General features: G+C 49.9%; 1 protein-coding gene across 1 annotated transcript; it reads left to right on the top strand.

Moving 5' to 3' along the window:
- Nucleotides 1–5,377: 5,377 nt before the first annotated feature.
- Nucleotides 5,378–8,886, top strand: LOC125520177. The gene is made up of 8 exons (XM_048685020.1): nt 5,378–5,877; nt 5,982–6,042; nt 6,136–6,296; nt 6,381–6,863; nt 6,968–7,028; nt 7,150–7,310; nt 7,391–7,771; nt 8,404–8,886. The coding sequence occupies exons 1-8, from the start codon at nt 5,650–5,652 to the stop codon at nt 8,647–8,649; spliced, it is 1,782 nt and encodes a 593-aa protein (XP_048540977.1). The 5' UTR covers nt 5,378–5,649; the 3' UTR covers nt 8,650–8,886.
- Nucleotides 8,887–10,170: the final 1,284 nt, after the last annotated feature.

The raw sequence follows: 10,170 nt of genomic DNA, 5'->3' as shown, positions 1-10,170 counted from the left end.
ATGTATAATGATATAATTTATAGCAGCGGGGGAGCTTGATCCGAAATTATGGGGGGCCATGGGCTAGAGGGGGGCAAACATAACTATTTTAGCTGATTTTTAACATGAAGTAGGCCTAATACAAAGGAGTACATACATGTGAGCTTGGGGGGGATGGCCGGGGGAATGTATCGCGCATTTGTGATGCTACCGGTGCATCGGATGACATAATTTTTTAAAAAAATTCTGAAAAAATTCTAGCGCGTTAACGCAACATCTGTGTATGATGTCACAAAATTTCATATAAAAATTGAATTTTTTTTTGAGATACAAAAATGATAAATTTAACATCACTGTTATAAGGGAAACGCTTAGCTAAAGCCGACGGATGCACGCGGGTGTCCGCCGCCTCGTTCGTGCAACGCGTGTCGTGCGTGGGATCACCTAGCATTTTCTCGTGCCTTTTTGCAACTGAACCCTTGTTGTAGTCTGCCCACCGCAACAACTCATATGTTGTAGGATCTGGATCCCTCAAGGGTTATCGTCCGCGCAGCCGAGGTACCCCGCCGCTCCTTCCTCTCTTCCTCTTGCTCCACTCACCACGCCGTCACATCTAACCGCACCGCCCCTGTGAGGTCACCGGTGACGGCCCGAATCACCATGGAAGGGATCGGGCTCGCCCGTCGCCGGACTCCACCGCCGCTGTCGAGCTGTGCATGGCCACATTGTCCGGATCTACTCGTCCCCATCCCTTATCCGCACCTCGTCGTTCCTCCCTCGTTTGTCGGTGTGTGTGCCGCCTTCGTGGACTAGTTTGCCGCCTCGCGCTGAGCCTTTACATCACCTGCCGCTGGAAGACGCCACCGCTTCGTGAGCCGCCTCCTCACCTGGGAAAAAATTATATAGCATCACCTTTCTTGCAGAAAAAATATCCGCAACAAGACCTTCGTTGCAAAAAATTGTGCAACAAGTCCTCTATTATAAAAAATGATTTTACTGCAAAAACTTTCCGTAACAAGACCTTTTATTGAAAAAAATCCGCAACAAGACCTTTGTTACAATAACAGAGATGTCAACCGGCCGCACAATCCGCCAGATCCGACGGCTCGCAACCAGGCCGATCTTTTAAAAAGATCGACCGGCGGACGCGTAGCACGCCCCCTGTTATAATGGGTCAAATCTAAAGCCCAAGTTATATTATGTACTATCCAGTGTTGAATTTGTCATTTTTGTTTGTTGAGTTATCTTTTGAATTTTAACTTGAAATTTTATGCCAACCTACATTGATGTTGTTTGAGTGTGCTAATTTTTTTTCCAAAATTTTGTGAACATTTTAAAAGCACAATGTGAGTTTGATGCACTCGTAGCACCACAAGCTCCTATGCACCATATATTTTCCCATCGCCCAGGTTAGCCTCGATGAAGCTCCACCACTGATTTAGTCAAACGTTAGCCCAAAACAAGAGGGGCCCCAATACATTCTGAAGGAGGGAGTACCCGAAATCACTAATTAAGAAGTACTCATTGCAAAGAACACTCCACTTTCTCAGGTCGCGATAAGTGGCCATGCAGTGCGCCACTTGTCGCAACCTGAGAGTTTTCCCTTTTTTCGTAGATCTGTTTATTTAAAATGTTTTATCTTTTAAACTGTGCGTCCAAATCTTGAATCGTTTTCACCATTGGATTCCTCGTGTCGAGATCTTCAAAACTAGATCCCATGTTGATAGGTTTTGACGAAAAAAATTTCCACGAAAAAAACCGGGTGAAAAAACCGAACCGGGAGCATGGTTTTTTTCTTTCCGACCGTGCCTCTTGTGGAAGCAAAACCGTGACTCTCGTGGAAGGAAAAAAATAGAAAACGCGTTTTTTTTCGTTTCCGAGAGGCACGGCCGCGACTCTCGCGAAAGCACAACCGTGCCTCTCGCGAAAGCAAAACCGTGACTCTCGCGAAAGACAAAAAACAGAAACGCGTATTTTTTCCCTTTCCGAAAGGCACGGCCGTGACTTTCGTGTAAGCACAACCGTGCCTCTCGCGGAAGCAAAACCGTGACTCTCACGAAAGAAAAAAAGCAGAAAACACGTTTTGTTTTTCCCTTTCCGAGAGGCACGACCGTGACTCTCGCGAAAGCACAACCGTGCCTCTCGCGGAAGCAAAACCGTGACTCTCGCGAAAGAAAAAAAAATAGAAAACGCGTTTTTTATCGTTTCCGAAAGGCACGGCCGTGACTCTCGATAAAGCACAACCGTGCCTCTCGCGGAAGAAAAACTGTGACTTTCGCGAAAGAAAAAAAAACGCGTTTTTTCGCGCAAAAATATTTTTTTTTCATCGAAAAGTTAAGAAAGACCGGGGAAAAACCAAAACTTCGAAAAAACCCAAAAAAAAACCGTTTAAAAAGCCAAAAATGCGTGCGGAAAAATAAAAAAACAAAATTCGAAGGAGGCGTCCGAAGCACGACACGTGGCGAATGGCTGAGAGCGCGCCAAGTGGCGCTGATCGTTGTGAGGCATCCGAAGGAGCGCTCGTTAACTACTTGCTTCCAGGAGTACCATTTATTTTTATTCTTATTTTTTGTGTGTAAAATGATAAGTTCAAGAAACACGTTCTGCTGGGCATGAGACGACCATATGAATGAAGCTTTCGATGTGTTGCATCTGCCGGCCCGTATTTTATCCCACCTACACTTTCCCACCCTTTCATGTTTGGGCACTTATAGACGCCAGCGCACCGGCCGAAAGTTTCGGCCGGTCCAGCCCAGTCCGTCGGATGTGAGTCACGCGGCTGTTGGATATAGTAAAAAAAAACATATCGCCCCAGCTTCTTCCTCCTCGGGCAGTCGGCCTGGATCCGCATCTTCCTCCGAGGAGCGCGGCACTGTGCCTCCTGTCCTCCTCCGGTGGTCGTCCCCGTCGTCAGTCCCCACCCTTGCCGGTCTTCCTCGTCGCCCGCCGGACCCCGCCCTCGCCGGCCGTCCTCGTCATCGGTTCCCCACCCCTCCCTACCTCGTTCTCGCCTCAACCCATGCAACAACTCCACCTGCGGTTGCAGCTCTTGACGACGACGGTTGTAGCTCCGCCGCCCTCGCCATTGATGCTCGCTGCAGGAAAAAACGTCGACGGCGGCCGCGAGTCAATCAACGTCGTTTGAATGGATGTAGCAAAAAAATTCACCGGTAGTAGCAAAAACAAACTACGGGTGCAGCAAAAACGCCGTCGCCGCCTTCGCGAGGTCGCAGCTCCGCCTTACATGGATGTAGCAAAAACCTCCACGGTAGTAGCAAAATCCTGCTACGGTTGCAGCAAAAAATCATGGATGTAGCAAAAACCTCCAACGGTAGTAGCAAAATCCTGCTACGGTTGCAGCCAAAAAATCATTGTCGTCCTTGCGAGGTCGCAGCTCTGTGGATGGATGTAGCAAAAAGATTTGCCGGTAGTAGCAAAATCCAACAACGGTTGCAGCTTCCCCTTTTGTGCAGTGCCATCGAAGCTTTTTATGTCTATGGTTGAAGCTTTTTTCAACGGCTGTTGAAGCTTTCCTAGGTGACGGTTGCAACACTTGTATACACGGAAGGATCCGGGCATGGCGGCAGGCAGCCATGGCAGCCGGCGAGGGAGCTCCTGGCGGCCGGCGAGGGAGCGCCTGGCAGCCGGCGATGGAGCTTCTGGTGGCCCAAACGCAACCCGGGAGGAGGGGGGAGGGGATGCGTGTGCGTGAAGACTGTAGGTAGGGGATGGATCTGACCATGGCAGCCGGCGAGGGAGCGCCTGGCCGCCGACAATGGAGCTCATGGTGGCCCAATCGCTACCCGGGGGAGGAGGAAGGGGAAAGGATGCGCGCGCTGAAAGGAGGCGGGATGGAGGCGCTGGAAGGAGGTGGGGCGCGTGGGGCCATTGCGCGGGGCGCGTTTGCCAGCGTGGCGTGAGAACCGGCCGAAAGTTCGGCCGGCGCACCACGCCCAAACATTAACATTTGCGTTCGGTGCGCCGGCCGAACGCAGCGCCGGTCGAGCGCGAGCCGTGTGATCTGTTTTCAATCGTACGCCTCGCGATCCCTTCGCGCTCAATACAGCTAGGCCCACGAATCGTTTTTTCTCTACGCAACCTTATCCTCTTAACCGTTCGTCCTCATCCCTTCCTTCTTCCTCGCACAAGCTCCTCTGCGGCTGTCATGGCCGCTCCCTCCGGTGACAAGCCAACTCCTCGCAGGCCTCGACCACGACCATGACGATGCTGCGGGTCCTGACACCCATGGCCGCCGCTGCTGGGGGGCGTCGTATCCCAGCGAATCTACAGGCGAGGCACTGCAGACCCCGCCGCACAACCCCCATGTGCTGCAACCGCTAAAAAAAGCTTCAAACTCTAGATGAAAAGCTTCAACCGGATATACAAAAAGCTGCAAGCGTTCAGTGCCATATAAGAAAGCTACAACCGTCTATAAAAAATGCTACAACCTTCGATGAAAAAAGCTTCAATCAAACAATAGAGAAAGATTTCACCCAGACGTTGCTCAAAACAAAAAAAGTTTCAATCGTTTACAGAAAAGCTTCTACCATAAAGGGAAAAAGCTTCAACCGGCAGCGAAAAAAGCTACCACCGGCGGTCATTTTTGCTACAACCACCAGCGGTCGTCGCCGGCCACACTTTCATCGTCTTCCTGGTTGTAGCAAAAATGGCCATTGGTTTGTAGCATTTTCCTCATGCCGTTTGCAGCAAAATCGTGTATAAAAAGCTTCAACTACGAAAAGATATCTTTGAGCGGGGCGGAAAAAGCTTCAACCGATGTGTGAAAATGCTTCAACTGGTTTGTAAAAAGCTTCAACCTTGAAAAAAGCTTTAACGGCCATGGAAAAAAAAGCTTCAGCCTGGCATGGCAGTTGACGGCATGGGCGGTGTTGCATCGCCACCGAGCTACAACCATCGCCACACGGAGCTCCAACTAGAGGGTGCAGCTGCTGCATGGGTGGAGCTGGAGGACGAGGGCGGCGACCGGTGACGAGGACGGTCGGCAAGGGCGGCGACCGACGACGAGGGCGCCGTGGTGGTCCTCCTCGTTTCTCTCGCGGGTGTGTGGCGGGGCGTCGGCGGTGCTCGAGGGCATTCCAAATTTCCTTGTAAGGGAGGGGAAGGTGGACGACTACGAGAAGGACGAAGCGGGGAAACAGATCTAACGGTATTTATCACTGCATCGGACGGCCAGAACTGGACCGGCCCAACTGTTCGGCCGGTGCACCGGCGCCTAGAGTCGCCCTTCCTGTTTACGCACTCCATCTCCTACCAAGGCTTTTGACGGTGGCAGCAAAACCAATATCAAGAACAAAAAAAAGAAATAGCCGACTTCGGGAGTCTAGAAATCCAGTCCAGCTAGACGACTGGAGCGGAAGCCTCCCGAACACCGAGACGCGCGCGCCAGATCCAACGGCCAACGGGGAGGGCCCTCCCCCCAACGGCGCGGACGCACCTGTCCGTCCGTTCCCTTCCCCCCTCGTCGCCATCCCGCACACCACCCTCGTGCCCCCACCGCCGGCGGAAGCCGCCAAAAACCCCGGCCGCCTGCTGCCGATCCGCGCACCGCACGCCGACACGCCCGCCTCGTGAACTAACCCGCGCCCCTCCGCCACTGCTGCACACGCGCGCAGGGTTCAGTCAGGGCTTTGGCCCGAGGTTCAGGCCGGGATGAGATCCCCGTCCCTGGAGCCAGCCGCGGCCGCCGCGCCGGTCCCCCGGGCTGCGGCCTTCGGGCGGGTCCGGGTCGCCCACGGCGCGCGGGGGCCGCGTGGCGTCGCGGGCGCCGGCGTCGCTGGGACCGCGGGCCGCCTGAGGGTGCTCGTCGCCGCGCTCCCGGAGCCCCTCCTCCACCGGCTCATGCCCGCGCAGGAGGGCGCCGCAGCACTGTCGCCGGAGGTGAGTTGCATTAAGATCGGGAATCAGCGCGCGCGCCAATGTGGCGTGTTAACCCTTTGGTCCACTGTGATTGACTGATGGTTCTAAGGTTGCTGCTGCTGCAGGCTGATGAGGTGCATGGGGACATGGCTTCTGCCGAGACTTCGTCACCCGCTGCTCGTGCTGGTGAGTTTGCCTGCTCCCCTGAACCATTGACATTGCGAAACAGAAACGGTGATATGATGTCTTACCAACTGTATGTCTGTCTGTTGCCTCCAGTTCCTGGAAGCACAGTGCGTGTCAGATTTGTGCTAAAAGAGCGGTGCAACTTCGGCCAAAGCTTCCAGATGGTCGGCGACGACCCGGCGCTCGGCCTGTGGGAACCGGCGAGGGCGGTGGCTTTGGATTGGTCTGAAGGCCACAATTGGACAGTGGAGAAAGTGAGACTTTCCCCGGTTATGCACGATGTTTCATTATTTAGCCTCTTTTGTGTAAATTCGTCATCTCTTTTCTGTTTTGGCCAGGATTTGCCTGCCAACAGGCTGATTGAGTTCAAGTTCTTGCTGCAAGATTCCCTGGGGAAGTTCCACTGGCAGAATGGACCTAACAGAACCCTACAGACAGGTGAAACCACAAAGACATTGGTGGTCTACGAGGATTGGGGTAATGCGAAGAATCAGAAAGTAGCAGAGGAGGGAGACGCCCCTGTTCAGATGATGGAGGCAGTTCTCGATGGTGATCACGGCAGAAATGGTGTTGTTTCGGCACATGAGCTACAAGTGTGTGACAATCAAGAGATGAAAGAACCAGATGCGCCCATGCCGATCCCTTGGGGCGGAGCTTTTGGCCGGGTCCGGGTCACCTACGGCGGGCAGGGGCTGCGGCGCGTCGGCAGCGATGGCTTGGCTGGGACTGCCGGCCGCCTGAGCGTGCTCGTCACCGCGCTACCGAAGCCCCTCGAGCAGCTCGTGCCCACACAGGAGGGTGGCATAGCACTAGCGCCGGAGGTTTGTCACATCAAGATCGGAATAGGCTTGCGCTCTAATGTGGCGTGTTTCCCCCTTTGCTCCACTGTGATTGACTGATGGTTAGATGGTGGTTGCTGTTGCAGGCTGATGAGGTCCAGGGGGGCGTGGCCTCTGCTGAGATTTCGTCACCACCTGCTCCTGCTGGTGAGTTTGCTGCCCTGAACCATTGACATTGCAATCTTTGGTCTTAACATAACCTGTTTTTAATGTGATGGATCTTTGGTCTTACCATCTGTCTGTCTGTCTGTCTATCTGTTACCTACAGTTCCTGGAAGCACAGTGCGCGTCAGATTTGTGCTAAAAGAGCAGTGCACCTTTGGCCAAAGCTTCCACCTGGTCGGTGATGTCCCAGCACTTGGCCTCTGGGAACCGACGAATGCGGTCGCTATGGATTGGTTGGAAGGCAATGACTGGACAGTAGAGAAAGTGAGACTCCGTTTATGTACAGTGTTTAATGATTTAGCCTCTTTTGAGTAACTTCATCATCTCTTTTCTGTTTTGAACAGGATTTACCTGCCAACAGGTTGATTGAGTTCAAGTTCTTGCTCCAAGATTCCTTGGGAAAGTTCCATTGGCAGAATGGGCCTAATAGAAGCCTACAGACAGGTGAAACCACAAAGACATTGGTGGTCTACGAAGATTGGGGTAATGCGAAGAATCAGAAAGTGGCAGAGGAGGGACACACCCCGGTTCAAATGATGGAGACAGTTGTCAATGATGATCACGGCAGAAATGGTGTTGTTTCGGCACATGAGCTACAAGTGTGTGACAATCAAGAGATCAAAGAGGACGAATCAACTATAAGCGATGATGATAATTCAATGGCTGCTGCTATTGCATCTGTTGGAGAGGAAACAATGAAGGCATGTGAAGCTGATCAACCAGAGGTAATGGATTAATTCAATATCCATCAGTACCTTAGTGTGGAAGCTAGACATTTATTTACTACTGAAATTCCAGGGGCATTTCTATGTCTTGCCACCTGTTCTGCTGAAAGTAAGTAGTTCAGTGACCCTTTTATGCTTTGATGCTTTGCCGAATGAAACGTGGCATCTATCGCTTTCGTTAGTCACTCCATTTCCGGGCACAGAGACCATACCTTCATTAGATTTGAGAGAGAGAGAGAGAGAAGGGGGGGGGGGGGATGCAGGTTGCACGTGGCTGATCTGAATTATAGATGACCATACTCAAAATTGTGTGCTATTTTCCGGAGCACCACATGTTGGTGGTTCTTTTACAAGAGAATGTCTAAGAACTGTCAGCCTGAACTGAACTATCTATCAAGCATTAGATCACTCGTTTCATTAGAAGGTGGAAAGACATGCTTATAAAGCGGAATAACACTGGTTTTCCAAAAAAAAAACCAGTATTCTTAATGGGTAGTGTAAGCTGCATAAATCTCATTCAACGATCATGTCTACCAGTTCTTATAATCATATTTTGAGGGCTAGTTAATCATTTGTTAAGTTCCTCCAATTGTTAGACTCAACTCACACGGTGCTTTTTGATTCTGAATCAGCTATTGATGGGCGAACAGAAAATTCAAGATGAGCTTCGTTATGAAATAGACACAGCACCCCAGAATGGCAGGGCTACGACGTATGCTGATGCTGATGGTGAATACGATGAAACGACCGACGATGATAGTATCCTGCCCAAGAATGGCGCTCTGGTTAAGCATGGGCTGGCAGGAGCTTTTGAGCGCGAGTTGCTTTGGGGTTGGAAGGCCTTGCAGCAGCTCGTGGGCTTCAAAGCGGACACATGAGAGATGATGCATCTGGTATTGCTTGCTATGTATGCACGAGGGCATGGCGGTTTAGACGGCATGCTGTTCCTCAAAATGATGTAGTGGAGAACACTAGCAGGTAGCAGCAGCTACTGAGTATTTTGTTGTGGCCCTCTGTTGTGTGTACATAGTTTCTCTGGGAGAAACGCTATTTGTCAAGGGATTGTAACAACTTGTTATCAATAAGCCATGATCGGTCTGTCGACAGTTTGTAAAGCGGCCCCCGTTTTGACCCAGGGAAGATAATATCCTCTGCAAGGATGGTCAGTGAATCCTGAATCGTGCATATTCGTCGGAGTAAGCCGTGTTTCAGAACAAAATTGCACAGAAATCGTTTGATGATTGTGCTTCCTTGCGCTGTTTAAATAATCAAAATGCAATGTACAGTCAGCTCTTGTGTGCATTTAATCGTCTTTTATTTATTTATTTGTAACACTTTGCTTTCTGCCTAGTCGCCTTTTCCATTGCGACGTCTAGACGGAGCTGATGGTGGTTGGCCCTATCAGCTATCGTTATCCCAAAGATGCTTTGCGAGTTGCAGGCGAGGAATAACTATATGTAATTAGGAGGAGACGAGCCAATCAGAGGGCGAAAATGAAAACTTGTAGCCATAATAAAATTCCAGATGTTGCTTTCACTTTGTGCACGCAGAGACCATTGTTGAACCCATGTGAAATGAAAGTAGGAACGTGGAACCAACTATCTTTGGTTTAAAGGAGAGAATTGTGGACTTGAGCCCATAAAGAAATGAGAATACTACTATACTAGGGAGGAAGGTAGAACTACCTGTCATGAAGATTTGAATCCTTGATCTCATTGACTCGATCAAAGCGAGGTTGTGACTTACCGCCAATTTAGGGGTCTTATTAAGTCCTATCTTAATCCTCCCCGCAAAAACACTTTAAAAACTAGTATTAAAATGTCATGAAGCTGAAGTTGATTTTTCCTAAAAGTTTGGGCTTTTAAAATCTGTCATTTTCTATCATCTATATTTGGGAGATGAGGATGTAATTCGGTAGCCGCGTTGAGCCCGAAAAACCATGTGCAGTATGTGTTTGCTAGAAAAAAAATGGAAGGATTAACTTTAAACTATACAACCAATTTGTAGGGACAAAAGCTTTTAAGGCATGTTACGACGTAAGATGCTTAGAAATGTGCTTAGTAAAATAAATTGAGGTCTTTTTACGCATTAGTGCTTATCTCTATGATGCTATAAACAAGCATTGATTCTTAAAGAAAAACTGCTTTATTTCTCTAAACATCTCTTCTAAACACTTTGCGTTATATAAGGCCTGGTACTAGTAAAAACCCGCATGCAATGGTCAACTTTTCTTACTCTCCGTTCGAAAAAAAAGCTTTTCTTACTCTCAGCAAAAAAAAATTCTTACTCAGATTTTTTTTATTTTGTCGATGGGGAGCCCTGTGATTTTTATAAAAGAAAAAAGAAATCTTATTCTCGGACGAGTGATGACTAGTTCTGCTATAACAACGGGGCCAGTC

Source organism: Triticum urartu, chromosome 1, assembly GCF_003073215.2.
Source record: "Triticum urartu cultivar G1812 chromosome 1, Tu2.1, whole genome shotgun sequence".
Classification (NCBI taxonomy): domain Eukaryota; kingdom Viridiplantae; phylum Streptophyta; class Magnoliopsida; order Poales; family Poaceae; genus Triticum; species Triticum urartu.
This window is presented reverse-complemented; position numbering and strand designations above follow the sequence as displayed.